Raw genomic sequence first — 14,849 nt, forward strand, 5'->3', positions numbered from 1 at the left:
CCCCAAAACCGTTCGGCGTGTAGTGAGGGGCGAGCCCGAGAATTTGGGCTCTTCCGGGGCCGCGGCGGCAGCGCTGCGCCCGCACCCGACGCTCCTTCCCTCTGCGTCCGCCGTAAGGCGTTTCCCTCGCTCCTAAGAGGAGCTCAGCCGAGCGTTCAGGCGTAGTTCCCGCTCCCTTCGCCCCTTCCAGGAGCCCAGCGTGTGTGACCGAGAAATGGGGAGTCACTGGTACGTGGGTATGTGGCACAAGGAGCGAGTGACCGGGCAGGACATGTGCATCTGTCGGCGTACACTGGAGGGACCGCGGATCTGTGTGCGCGGGTCATTTACCTGACAACCTGCGACTCCTTTTTCTAATATTTAGAAGAAATCGTTGAAAACCACATTGATCTATGGTCGCCTAAAGCATTTTTAGCGGTACTATAACACATTATAAACTCAGTGTTGAAATGCTTCGTAGTCTGAGGAAAGGCTCGCAACTGACCAAATGAAGAACAGAAAATTCCATCTTCCCCGAAGAGCCTACGGTACTCGCACGCACTACATGGGACAGGCAGCAGCAGATGGCTGGGGACAGATGAATGAGTCCCTACTAGGAGACAGTGAGACAGTATCGGACGGCATAATAGGCAGTGGGCTCTGTCCACCAGCGGAGGAGTGAGTCACTGAGCCAGTGAGTCATTGCCAAGGCAGCTGGACGTGAATCATTCCCTAGGTAGCTGGTTGCCGCTGTACGCTCCCATGGCACAGCCTTAATAGCTGGCAGAGAACCATGTTCTCCAGTGCTGGGGCTTCGCTGGTTTTTATTAACTTAGTGTGAGTTGTGACAACCCTAAATAAAAAGGTTTTACTTTCTCAGCCGTTTTTCTGTACCTCTATGCTGTCTCCTTCCTTGTGCGAGTACAAGCACTTGCATGGCTGTGTAGTGGACTGCATCAAGTTTAATGCTGACTACTTAGTTTTAATGATGGTAATAGTTTTTAATTGTGATCAGCTTTAATTGGCATCAGTTTCCCAAGGCAGTTCGTGTCCCAGCTACATAGATGCTTGTATTGGCATAAATAAGAAGCTGTGCTTGGGCATGAGCATGAAAGTCTGGATGGGGAGTGCAGGACCACTAGTTTCAGTAGTCACAATGGATTAAATCTGCTTAAAGTGCTAATAGCACTACATCTGAGAGTTTGTGGACTTAGTCCAGCCATATTCCACATTTACTTTTAATACCGGTCTACCCATCCTTTTTTCTAGATGTGCAGTACTAGTTCCTAATTCTGTCTTCTGTTGATTTAATGTCCTCTCTAGTTTTCAGTCAGGTGTTTGATCCTACTTGCTGTTTGCAAGAGATCTGTGTGACATTGCTCCAGCCAGATATATCTATTTCTTGTCATGGATCCTGTCTTGTATGGAGTTTTTGACTTCCTGATCTTGACTATGGTGTGGTCTCAGCGTGTCTTGGACCACATGCTCACAAACTTCATAATTTCCTGAAGTCTTGACAGTTCTCTTTTCTGCCCCTTCAATTTGTTCTCTTTCTGACTTTTCCAATTCAGGACTTGGCACTTGCTACCAGACAGACTTCACTACAGTCAGAGTGGCCCTAACCCAGTAGCTGTGACTGTTGTCCCTTGGTTTTAAGGCACACCAATTCCCTGTAAGAATACTTCTGAGGCATTTAAGAGGAGTACAAGATAAAAAAAAAAAATTAAGTACATTCTTTTTTTATCTCTGGGAAGTGTCTCAGTGGGATGGATAACCTATGAAACCACATGAAGTATTTGTTTGAAATTTTAAAAAGGGACAATGCAGTTCAGTATCACCAGCTGACATAAGGAGGGAAGTGACCTCAACACTGAATAAGATGGAATAGTATTTTTCCTGATGTGTTAGAAAAGGAGCAGGATGATGTTGTATATTTGAAGCCAGATCACCTAAAAAGAGATTTGTATTAATGCTGAAGGCTGCAGGCCTTCATGGGAGTCTGGATTGCTGACAGATACACAAAAAATACAGGTGGAGGAGGGAAAGGAGGGAAACAGTGAAAGCTCTTTTTTGAACTTGACTGACAACTAGACATGAACAAAGTATTGTCTGAGAGACAGGCTGAGGTTTCAGGAAGGACAGAAGGAGATTGTTTTGGATTAGGGGGAGGTTCTATGAGTCAGTGTTGGAAAGATGTTTGCTGAATTCATGTTTACAACTGAGATTACCCAGAGATAAAGAGCAGGACAGGAGCTGAAGGACCAACAGGTTTGAAAATATCCATTCAAAGGGGTTGCACTAATTTAACTAGACCAGTTTTGAAATTGTTTTGATAACATTAATCAGGCATTTGAATCTGGAGGAAGAATGGCTTGGGAAGACAGGAAGGCTCAGATATCATCATATGATTGTAGACATGGGGCCAAAAATTGTTTATGATCTTGTTCCTTTGTAGTAATCTGCTGGCACAACAGGCTGTAACTGGCCAGGTACATTCCCCTATCCACAGGAGGAAATTCTGTGTTACAAAAAACCTGTTGTGACTATTATTGTAACCTCTTTTTTTTTTTTTTTTTTTTTTTTTTTAATGTTAGGTGTGTTACCAAGCCCAACAGTCAGAGTTCAGAGGTTCTGCATACCAAAACAGAGCTAAACAGAGCTTTGGGGCAGTCAGAAACAGAATGCAAGCCTGTATGATGCTGAAGCTGCTCCCCATTTTCATTGCTATAACCAGCTGCAGAGCACAGAGCTCACAGAGTTAGTGTGAAGCTAACTTACTCATATTGATCTTATCCATATTCTTGATAGGGGGTAAGCTTGGTATCAACAAATAACCATGTCCAGAATGAAAAATGAAAAAGTATGATTTTTTTTTTTTTTTATGGAAAAGACAATGATGAATTCTGTTTTCTTAGCCAGTCTCTTTACACTTTCCCAGTAGCACAGAGGGACTGTAGACTTGTGGAAATTTCTCCCTAGGGAATACTTCTTGTGTAGAGGTTTCCTCACTTTGAACAGCTATTTTGAGCAGCTGGAATGATCCATAGGAGGCTGTGGCAGCAAATTTAGAGCAGCCAACTTACACGAGAGGCATTGCCAAGAAAAATTGAGATTTGAGTATGGAATTAAAGCCGCCTTTACCAGCTCTCCACCCACCGGGCAGTAACGGATCACGCTCACTCTTTGTGGAGAGTGAAGGAGAAGGAGAACATTCCTTGTTAATATTTATGTAAAAGCTATATTAATGCTAATTCTCTGCATCTCTGCTATGTCACTGTGGAAAGCAAAAACTAGTGTGCTGTGAGGACGAGCAACACCTTAGTGTCTTCCCCAATTGTTACGAAAGGAACAGGAAAGCAAGTTGCTGCAGAGCCAGTGTAGGCATAGACAAAGCATGACTTTCAACGCATTTTTTCACTTCTTTTAGAAACAAAAGCACTCATCCCTACTATTGCCAACCTGGCCCTGCTCTTCCATTTCCATTTTGATTTACTTGCCCCACTTCTCAGGTTTCTGCTTACAGAAAGGACAGCAACTGCAGTCAGCTTCACAGTTCAGAGAGTCAAAGGTCTCAGAACAGATTTTCTCAGCAAATCTGGCCTGTTCTGCTACATGGTAGAAATAGAAACTGTCGTAGCAAAAAGCAGAAATGATCTTCTAGTAATGGGAGCTATTTTTAGCTCAAAATAGTGATTTCAGCACCTAATGCTGTTATTCCCTACTGAATAAATGGACTTATTATCTAGAACCAGGAAATATCCTTCTAAATTAAATGAGGAAGGTAAATGTGAAGAATTGTCCTGTGCAATAATTTTCAGGGTGCCACTATGATTTCCTCTGCAGCTAGTTCAGATTTGACTGATAGTTGTTAGTGCTGCCATATGATTTATCTCATGATAAATTATACTTGCTGACAAAAAAAAAAAAGAAAAAAAAGGAAGTGTTGACAATTAAGTAGCTCTTATAAAATTTTGTATGTATGAAATTGTAAAGCAGAAATAGCATAACTTTAATACTTGGACAGTGTATGTCTTATTAAAAACATTAAATTACTTAAGCTTCTTAAGGTTTAGTTTGTAGATCCAGTTGCAAATATTTGGCTAATGGAATAATCAATCAATTACATTTGGAAAAGATGAATTAAATGAAAAATTTAGTCATTTCAATTTTGTCCCAAGTTATACTTGCTGCTAGCTAATATGTGTTCTACAGGCCTGGATATCATGGTGATGGGCCATAAAAACTCCACTGCTGAAATTGACCATCACTTTAATGATGGGTGTGAAAATTGCTCCTCTCCAGCCACCAGGCAGTAGACCCATGAGCTCACATGTCAGTTCCTTTCAGAAATGGGGTGAAGATGCAGGGTCTTACATTCATTTTCTTGACTTCTGTTCTGTCCTTGTTCTGAATGCTGCTTTGCCCCACACTCCTGCCATTGTCTAAACTGACTTTGCTCCCATGATCAGTCAATGTACTCATTAAAATCTGAGGCAAAGTATTCACTTCAGAGCAGTAGTAAAGTGCAATTTATATTTTGCCAAGATTATCCTCCATTCTCTGCACTTTTTATTGCATAGCACTACAGTCCTTTATTGTCTTTAGTTTACGGCAATGAAGAATCTTTTTTGTTGTTTGCTTTTCATATATTTTTGAAAGTCTAATTCAGCCTGACTTTTGGTAATTCTCACTTTGTCCTTCCTTTTCTTCATCCCTCAGATAACATTTCCTTTGTGCTTGAGCCTCTTTGCCATTTTGCAAATGTTTTGGGATTTGCTTGTGGTTATTTATTCAACTCTCTTCAGTAAAACTTTTTCTGCTTTCTTGAGACAAAGTCCACATACTTTAATCCTTTTCAATTCAAATAATTGTATTATCCTCAATATTTGAATTCCTCAGCCCCTGACTTCACAAATAAGTTCTCTGGTTTCTCAAAGCTTGTCTTTGTGAAACTGAGAATATTGTTTGCTTTTGGATCTTCTGCCAAATCAATTTTTACCTTACCAAATTGTTGTATATCTGTCAAAGCCCCCTTCTGTCATTGGTCAATGGCAATGCAATTACTATCATGCCTATATAGGTTTTCATATGCATTTGATTAATGAATGTAATACACTGAATGCAATTATGAATTTAATTCACAAATAAATATTTTAATTCACAACATAAATGTTTTATCTTTATCTATGAAGTTTGCTTAGGAATACCTTTAGATCAGTTGTAGCTACATTCAATTTTTATTTGTACCTAATTTACTAAAGATATTACATTATTCAAACAAAATCTAAACCAGTTACAGCTGATCTTCAAAGTGGACTGAAGAAAGAGAATTGGGTAATCCTGTTTTTTTCTTATTGGTATTAGTTTTTCAGTGTTCTAAAAACTTGTGTCAGCTCTTACTTTTAGACAATTAGAAAGAATATGGAAACTGTTGCTTGAGATGTCTTGTAGTTGTGTTCCTGAAAATGAAAAGGCTCACTTAAACTTCCCTGAGAAGATTGTGTTACTGAAAAAGAGAATTCACACATATGAGCAAAACTCACACTTTCTCCCTTCCCCAGTCTCCAAAGCCCATGTCATACCAGTCATTTTAGTCCAGTGTAAAGGAAGTCAGTACACAAACTCAGGCCTTGCTCCTGCAAACATTTACACATTTACCTTTTAAACTAAAGTGGAGGTCAACAAAAGTACACAAATCTAAGAAGCAATTAATGTACAGAAGTATTAGCAAGCATGACAGAATGAGAGAGCCAGGCTTCTCTTAGCTCCTCTGGAAGGAAGGAATGGTAATTCACAATATTATCTACTGTTTTCTGTTACCAGGGTACAGAATAATCAGAACTGACCTTCAGAGAAGGGGTTCCAGGGAGGAAAATGAACTGTGCCCTTTCTCCTCATCTTTGATCTTGTCAAACCAGATTTTTTTTTCTGCTTAATTTTGCAATAGGAATTATGCCTGCCATGTGCTTTACCTTCTTCCCTCCATCTGCCCACGGTGAGAGACCAGCAGAAACATCACAAAGAATAAGATGTATAAGTTTAATTAATTAATTGTGTTGGCACAATTAATACTAATTAATTAATACTAATTAATACTAATACAACCAATACTAATACTGTAGTTTAATACTGAATGAACATATAAGAGATCTTTATTAAAAGTTTATGTGTCTCATTTCCTTGATGTAGATTGTTAACAGTTCATATCCAAGACCTTTTCATTATCTCCTGATAAGCAGCTCAACTGACAAAGGTGCAGTAGGCAAAGAGAAAACAAATAATCTATTTAAAAAAAACCCAACTCCCAAAAGGTTATTATACTTTAAAGAAGAGATAAAGCTCTAGCCTTTCAAATACCCAACCTGGGCTGTATAGAAAACTTTGTTTGAAGGAACCAATCTGGGAAGGATGTGATGTAAACCACATGGAGGAGTTTTGCTTACACAGAGCTACAAAGATGCATCTCTTTTTTCATGATCCCATATACAAGGCCTATGGTTGAAGCTGAAGGAATTCTTCTTGGGGACACAACACTGAAATGCATGTTTCTCCCAAGAGGACCTAGGTGTATCTAAAGTTCAGTTTAAAGTTATGTTCCTTTTGTGTTCTGTTCCTTTTGTTTTCGCTTGTTCTGTCTTTGAGGTAAAGCAAGTTCATTTCTTTTAGATTTGATTGAGGAAAGCCAGGCTGACTCCTCTTTATGCTGGTTGCTTCTGCAGAGATTGATTGTGAGTGATTTATAATCAGCCTTCCACAGGGAAAATTTCATATATTTATCAGAAAATTAATGAAAACATATTTATATAGCTTGTAATTGCTTACATTGTTTCTAATTGCTCATTTATATAAAGAAGGGATTTACATTGGTTTTATTATCATCAATTTTAATAAACCTAAGCATAAAAAATCAGCAGTTAGGTCTTAAACTAATGAGATTTAAAAATATTAAAAAATAATGAGATTTCAGACATTAATAAATTAGGATTTGACCTCTGGGATATTTGTCAATGTGTACATTGAAAATTTCAAAACTCTAAAAATGAAGTGAAAAGAAAACTTGAGGCTATCACATGACTAGAAATACAAATCTTAAATCAAGACACTGAGTGATACTGATAGGATAAAAACAAAAAATGGCTCTTTATATGGCTTTGGGCACACTATTTCATCCAGAGCAAGAAAAAAGCTTTCTTATATAAAAGAGGAGTAGGTACCAGATTGAATATATAATTAGCTGATTTACAATTGAAATAATTTATTCTCCTCTGTGTGACAGCATCATTTAAGTATCTCTGTAGTAGCATTCTCTGTAGACAATGCTAGAGCTAAGCTGCTGTCAGCATTTCAAAAATAAAACCTTTAAAACAAAGGTTGTGACTGATTTCTGAAAGTTTCTCTAAGATAAATTGTTGCAGAGAGCATTTTACTGGATGATATAAAAGGTGATCTGGCTGTTTTGGAGACTGGCAGGCAAAGCTATTTCACAGTGTTGTGCATAACTGGAGCTGATCATAAAGCTCAACAAGTGCTGTCCAAAAATATCAGTTTTCATAACTGCAGCCTTTTTTTTCCTTTTTTTTTTTCCCCTGTGGATCAGTAGTTCCTAATTAAACAGGAATGTACTTTGTGTCCTTCCTTTTCATAAATATTTCTTCATAGTTTAATACTGCCCCTCCCTCTGTGTTTTCAAAATACTAGCTAAGGTCTAACTTGCACAACTGCCTTTGATTGTAGCTTTGAATTTGTGCACCAGCTATGCCAACTGTGGTGGAAGACATACACTGAACTTACTTACTTACTGCTAACTGCAGGTGCAGGAGCCTTTTTGTCATTTGGTCAACAGGTTATCTCTCACCAGTGATTTCAGTCTCTGTGTGCAATTATATTATGGCATATATGCTGCCTGGTTATGAAAAGACATACCTTTAGCAATACCATCAGTTTAATTATAAGAATTTGATTTTTTATTAAACTTAGCATTTGGAGCTTATAACACAGAATCATAGAATCATAGCATAGTTTGGGTTGGAAGGGATCTTAAAGATGATCTAGTTCCAATGCCCTGTCAGTGGCAGGGACACTTTCCAATAGAGCTGGTTACTCAAAGCCCCATCCACCCTTTGTTGCATGAGGCATCCACAACTTCTCTGGACAACCTGTTCCAGTGCCTAACCACTCTCACAATAAAGAATTTCTTCCTAATAACTAATCTAAACCCACCCTCTGTCAGTTTGAAGCCATTCCCCCTTGTCCTGTCACTACAGGCCCTTGTACAAAGTGCCTCTCCAGCTCTCTTGCAGCCCCCTTTAGGCACTGGAAGGTGCTGTGTCCTTGGAAACTTCTCTTTTCCAGGCTGAACAACCCCAAATCTCCCAGCCTTCCTTCTCCTTCTCCTTCTCCTTCTCCTTCTCCTTCTCCTTCTCCTTCTCCTTCTCCTTCTCCTTCTCCTTCTCCTTCTCCTTCTCCTTCTCCTTCTCCTTCTCCTTCTCCTTCTTTCTCCTTCTCCTTCTCCTTCTCCTTCGTCTCCTTCTCTTCTTCATTTTCTTCTCTCCTCCTTGTGGCCTCCTCTGGACTCCTGAAGGTGCACATCCCTCTCATATTGGGGGCCTCAGAAGTGGATGCAGTGTTCAAGGTGGGTCTTTGGAGAGCAGAGCAGAAGGGCAGAATGACCTGTCTTTACTGGCCACACTGCTTTGGATGAGCCCAGGACAGAGCTGGCTCTCTGGGCTCTGAGCACACATTGCTGGGTCAAGCTGAGCTTCTCATCCACCAACACCCCAAGTCCTTCTCCTCAGGGCTGCTCTCACCATTCTCCACCCAGCCTGTATTTGTTTTTGGGATCACCCCAATCCATGTGCAGGACCTTGCACTTGGTCTTGTTAAATTTAATGAGGTTTGCACAGTCCCACCTCTTGAGCCTGCCAAGGTCCCTCTGGATGACATCCCTTCCCTCCAGTGTGCCCACTGCACCCACACAGCCTGGTGTCATTGGCAAACTGCTGAGGGTGCCCTTGATCCCAATGTGTGTCACTGACAAGGACGTTAAACAAAGTGCTGCCCAATACTGAGCCCTGAGGACACCACTTGTCACTGGTCTCCCCTTGGACATGGAGCCATTGACTGCAGCTCTGGGTGTGGCCATCCAGCCAATTCCTTATCCACCCAGTGGTCTGTCTGTCAAATCCATGTCTGTCCAGTTCAGAGACAAGGATATCATGTGGGACAGTGTCAAAACATAACCTGATTGTACGTATTAAAAAACTTTTTTTTTTCTTCTACTACCTACCATCTCTTTGGTCTCTTCAATTCATGGGCCAACAAAGGCATCAAGGCTTTTCATCTGAAGAACTGTGCTGATTTAGATACTCTATAAACAAATTGTGGTCCACATAAACAATGGTAGGATATTGTACCAATTTTCTTAACTCATAGTTACCTAACATTGCTGGGGTGCAAGAGGTTGATAACTTCAAATTAGTTCTTCAAATTGTAAACATCATATATGCAAATATATATACTTCAGATTTCTGTGATCTAAAACAAAGCCTTAATTCAGACATATTCTTCAATGTCTAGTTTTATAAGGAAAATGGCAAGATTTAGACAGATAATTAAAATTTATTTCTCTTTCTTGGTATCTATGTCTGTTTTTGTCAGGAAAATAATGTAATTCAGCATGCTAACACTGTTCATTTGACAGGATAACTGAAGTGATGAACTTTTTCTGTTTCTCAGTTTAATTTTCTAGCATAGTTGGGATACTAAACTTTCCATATTGGGTTTTACGTGGGAAACTATAAAGTATTATTTATATGGAACATCAGTAAGTTCTGCCCAGGTTCTGTCTGTTTCCTCTGCCTCAGTTCATTGGATCCAGATTTCTGCTTGTTTGCCTGTTGGTGTGTTCTTCTCATCTGTGTTTGAGTGCATTTATTTTGTGGACAGTTTTAAGACATTGATCGCACTGTGGCAAAAAGATTTGTGGAAAGGCTGATCAGTGTTTTCCTTTGGTCAAATGACTTTCAACTGCTTTCTTGGCTTTCAGAACAAAACATGTATTTGAGCTCTTTGAAAAATGACAGTTTTGCTAGGAACTGTCTGAAGCAATTGCAGATACCACCAGAAAAATGAATCTCATTTAACTTTTACATATGCAATGCAGATGTTTATAACCAAGATGAGTCAGCCAGGGCTTCCCTTGGTGGTCAGTGTAGCAGAACAGGTAGGCTTAGGGCATGAATCACCCAACATATTTTAGACAAGGATTCATTAAATTTTCTAGGTACACCAAAGGATCTACTTGTTCTACTGGAAAAGTAAGTGGAAGTGTGGCAGTGAAACTATATGTCCAGTCTGGGAAGAGTGAGCAGAGAAATGAACCATCTGTGCAGGCATAGCAACAGTTTTATTACTTATTTTCAGGAACCCTATAAACTATGTTATAATAAATCATAGTCCATGGAATAATTTATTTTATTAATATGATTTATTTACACTGCTAAGAATTTTGCACATAGACTGGATGAAAAACTGTCTGCATAAAAGTCATGCCTTACTGTTTCAGGGATTGAAAGACTGATGCATCTTTACTGGAGAGAAAATATTAAAAAGTTTCTTAGAAAACTTTTTTAAAATGGTAAGAAAGACCCCTGCTGAACATTGATCTGAGACCATTTGTCTTCCATCTTTACAGCACCAGCACTGGAATTTGCATTATCTAAGTTAGGATGTCTGCAGTTCTGATGTCTGCATCTGACTTGGAGTCAAAGCGGAGGTGGTAACTGACAAGCCCAGGGTTTATAGATGTGGCTCCATGAAAAACTCTGCTGTCAGCCTGCAACAGCTGACACTGCAACACCAGAGTACACTCATTCTCAGCCTGACACAACCCAGCCTCACCAAGTGTGATTGTACAGGGTGGAGTCACACCAAAAGGTGATGTCACCCTGTGCTAACTTGCACTGCAGAATGTGCAGAATTTTTCCATTAGAGGTATTAGGATCAGTTTCACACATTTCTCTGTTGCACAGTTTTTATTTTCTCTTTCTATTTAACAAAAATCCGTACTTTGCAACTTTCTGTCATCAGCACAAGATCTGTAAAAGGTAATGTACCTTGCATTTCTCATCTGCATATCTTTCATATACATGGAACTTAACCAAGTCCTTCTAAAATGATGACTCATGACAGGAAAAGAATGATTTAATTTTGAGGAGCTGGAAATAATAACACTATGGAATAATGTTTCTGGGCTTAAAAACCACTGCACCAGGAGGTGAAACTGTTTTGCAGGTCTTGTGTGACTAGCACTGGATGAAGAAATTCAGAGTGAAGAAAGCCACATAAATGAAATTGCATGCTGAAGAGGTGCTGGCCCTGGCCTTCTTCAAAGAGACACCAAAGTGAGAGCCACTCTGATGACAGATAAGCAAATAGCATTCATGCTCTAGAAGTTAGCAAGCCAGACAGTAGGCCATCAATTGGGCTGGAAAATCCACAGTGAACACAGTTGTTGTGCAGGTCTGCAAGATTATCAAGCATCTCCTACTTTCTTGAGATTATGAATCAGGGTGGTGCCTGGGGAACAGAGGAATCTGAAGCGGGGGATGATGAAGTTGTGGTAGGGAAATAGGTTGGGCGCATCCTGAGTCTGCATCCTCTGAATACAAATGGGCATATTTGTCCATGATGTAAACCTTGGCTGATCAAGGAAGATCTACAACACTCACAGGAAACGTTTTTCTTTGACTGTTTTTTTATTGAAGGGTGGATAGTAAAACTTGGCCTTTTCTTCCCAAACACAGAAACCAAAAAGAAGAGATCCAACTTTTGGTTTAGCAAATGCAATATGAATGTCATTGATTTTCTTAAAATTCAGAAGCCACACACTCTATTAATCCTGGTCTGAGTGAAATAAGCATGCCATTGTGACTGCGGTGTACTTTTAGTTCAGGTTTTGTGAGGCCTGCTTTAAGCAATAGGAAAAGCATGGTAGTAGATTGGTAAATTGAGTAGGCAAACATCTGGTCAGTTTCTATGGCATTGTTTGGTTAAGGGAAACACAGGATCCCTTCAGAATTGTGTTCTCAGGAGGATTATTTGCTGATAGTCAGTTTTCCCATTACTGACCTTGGAAACAATAATTGGTTTCAAATTAACTACATTCATTACTGAATTCTCCTTGGTTTGAGGTCAGAGTCCAGAGGCTAGAGAAGGGTTTGGAAATATCCAGGAGTACAGAACACACTTTGGAAGCAAAAAGAACATGCAGCACCGATGCAGGGTACTTCTGGGGAATGCTCCTTTTGCTGCCACCTACACGATCTCAGTGTACACATCTAGGAAGGGATCTGCAGAACAAAAGACCTTCCAAACCAAAATACGAATGTGTATCCACTCGCTGCTCGGCCAGAACACTCTCTCTGAATTCCCTCCCCCTCTCTTCCAGCCCTTCGAAATTCATCACTCCAGGCCCTGCTCTTTTCGAGCCGCCAGGGAGCTCGGCGCCTTTGCCAGGGAGCGCAGTGCCAGAGGACGAGCGGCAGGAACCCCCCTGCCTGTGCTCAGCCAGGGAGGACGAGCTTGGGCTCGATCATCTCAGAGGCCTTTTCCAATCGAATTGATGCTGTGTGATTCCGTGACAAGTAAAGGACAAGGCAGACGGGGCTGTCCGGAGTTAGAGAGGGAGCGCATGGCTGTTAAGGGCAGCTAGGATTGAGGAGGGGACTGCGAACTGAGGACCAGGGTGTGTGACGTGTGGTTAAGTTCGTGTTGTACAAGGACGTGTGGCCAAGCTTTAAATTAAAGTGTTTGTACAGAAAGGTCTGTTTTTCAGTCGGCATTGTCATTACACAGCAAAGCTATTCTTATGCTAAACGAAACGGCCGGGGTTTGGTTGCTGCTAACATTAGCGTATGGGCACTCTGCACACCGGTAATGCACTCTGCAGTTTTCCATGCTCAGGGAGAAAAGCTGAACTGGTATGGTAGAACAACTTCACAGGAAGTTCATTTTGCAATTTAAATATCCTCATTGAAAGCAAGCAAACAAAGAAGCAATGAGCGAGTATGTATGTGCTCGAGAATTCCTCAACGCTTTTTGGCTTGATAGATGAATGGGCCAAACCTGCCTTTACCAGTGAGGTTTGTGTGCAGGTACTCAGAGTTTCGCTGGTTTCCCTGGCTGCGTAACCAGGCTGGTAAGGAACGTGGCGAGAGCTGCTGTTCTCAGGGCAGACGGGGAATTACAGCTCTGCAGCCATGGACATTTGAGAAATTCCAAGGAGGAATTTGAGCCTGAGGGAAAGCTTGTTTCTTTTGCTCCACGACTCCTCAACTTGTCTAAAGAGCTGATTGATAACAGATGCACCTATCTGCCTTTCTGGTTTTATTGAAGCATGTTGTTTTTCTGCAACAGGATTTTCTCCTGTGATCTCCCCAGGATATTTCTCCCTTTACTGTGTATACTCATGGTCAGCATTCTTTGTGGAATAAAGAGGCTCTGGAAGTCTATTATCTCTTGTTTAACCCGTTTTCTCCCTTAATCTGCATCCATCCTTCAGCAATTATGGAGAATGCAGTTTTCTAGGAGCTTCCATCAAAGGAGAGATTGTTAGATTTTCTTAGTAACAGGAAGGAGAAGGAATTTGGAAATTCCTGAAACTTCTTTCCCTGCAGGAATTCTCTTTGCAAACAGCTTGCTGGGGTAAAGGCATTGCTGCAGGGAAGCTAAATTGCTGGGGATTGCCTGTGAGTCCTATGAAAGGGGGAACTGATGTAGTGGATCTTAAAGCAGGAGGACTGGAACAGCAGTGTCAAACTCAGGACAGGAAGCAGTGGTTATGTCCCCAGGATTGTAATGTCCCCAGCAGTGACAAAGGCCCAGGTACACACAGCTGCAGGTTCCCAACCATATGTACCAGGATGACCCAAGGGCATATCCTCATGGAGTGAAAAAAGCTTAGGAACATAAGGAAATTATGTGGAGGGATTAAAAACGATCCAGAAGGATGAAAGGGCCATTTTTCTATAGGTAGAATATATATTCTGAGGAAATCAGATTTTTCCCCTTGTCTGCAAGCTGAAAAAAAATCCAGCTACCACTAAAGCCTTCCTTTCTTATGCTAAGAGACAGAAGAAAAGAAAAGGCTGTTCCTTTCAAGTGAAAAAAAAGTCAAGTTCAAGCATCCGCACAAAGGAAAAATCATACATTTTAAAGTAATATGCAGTAGGACATCCTTGAGCTCCTATCCCCTTTCCTTGATGTACTTGACTCTTTGTAAAGCTGTCTCTAATCCCACCCTGTTTCAAAAAAACCCATGTCTCTCTACACTGAAGCCTGCTCTGCCTTAACCCTCTGCACTCTGCTTGCTCCTCAGAGCTGGGGGTTTTGATCCATTTCAAATGTGAGCTGTTTGGGGGGATTACATCATTCAGGCAACACAAAAGCTGAATTTCCACATCAGTTTTGTGGTGGAAATATGGATAGAGATGACAAAAGTTAACACTTTGATTGCTATAGAGGATGTATTCGTTATAGGTTCAAGACTGTAAATAAAAAGCCACTCAGAACTATGGCATCACTATGGAGGTTCACCAGCAGAGCTTACTCTCTGCAGTGTCCTCTCATAACCTTGTCATGATGATACACCAATCAAAAGCAAATAGATTAAGGATCAGTAATCAATCTATAGGTCATAGAAAAGTAAATGATAAACCCTTCTTAGAGGCCTTGTTGTACCAGAGAAACTAGTTACAAAGAGTTTTGGTTTCTTAGAATTACATTCAACTTTAATAGAAACTGCAGTTATTAATGGGCTGTCACATAATTGTACAGAATGACTTGAGCAGGACTCTACCAAAAGCTCTGGG

The 14,849-nt window shown here is 40.6% G+C and overlaps 1 protein-coding gene across 1 annotated transcript; it reads left to right on the plus strand.

The window, feature by feature from the left end:
• Nucleotides 1-487: 487 nt before the first annotated feature.
• On the plus strand, nucleotides 488-13,176 carry LOC118685145 (uncharacterized). Its single transcript, XM_054514229.1, has 4 exons — nucleotides 488-657; nucleotides 2,574-2,670; nucleotides 8,210-8,611; nucleotides 12,428-13,176. Exons 1-4 carry the CDS (start codon nucleotides 488-490, stop codon nucleotides 12,689-12,691), a joined length of 933 nt encoding a protein of 310 aa, XP_054370204.1. The 3' UTR covers nucleotides 12,692-13,176.
• Nucleotides 13,177-14,849: the final 1,673 nt, after the last annotated feature.

This window comes from Molothrus ater, chromosome 3, assembly GCF_012460135.2.
Source record: "Molothrus ater isolate BHLD 08-10-18 breed brown headed cowbird chromosome 3, BPBGC_Mater_1.1, whole genome shotgun sequence".
Lineage (NCBI taxonomy): Eukaryota > Metazoa > Chordata > Aves > Passeriformes > Icteridae > Molothrus > Molothrus ater.

Bases quoted from the DNA above. Each gene is read 5' to 3' on its own strand.
- LOC118685145 (XM_054514229.1), top strand. From the start codon at position 488: ATGAAGAACAGAAAATTCCATCTTCCCCGAAGAGCCTACGGTACTCGC. The intron at 658-2,573 runs GTGAGTCACTGA...TTTTAATGTTAG, and splicing joins CTCTGTCCACCAGCGGAGGA to GTGTGTTACCAAGCCCAACA. The intron at 2,671-8,209 runs GTATGATGCTGA...ACCCTCTGTCAG, and splicing joins CAGAAACAGAATGCAAGCCT to TTTGAAGCCATTCCCCCTTG.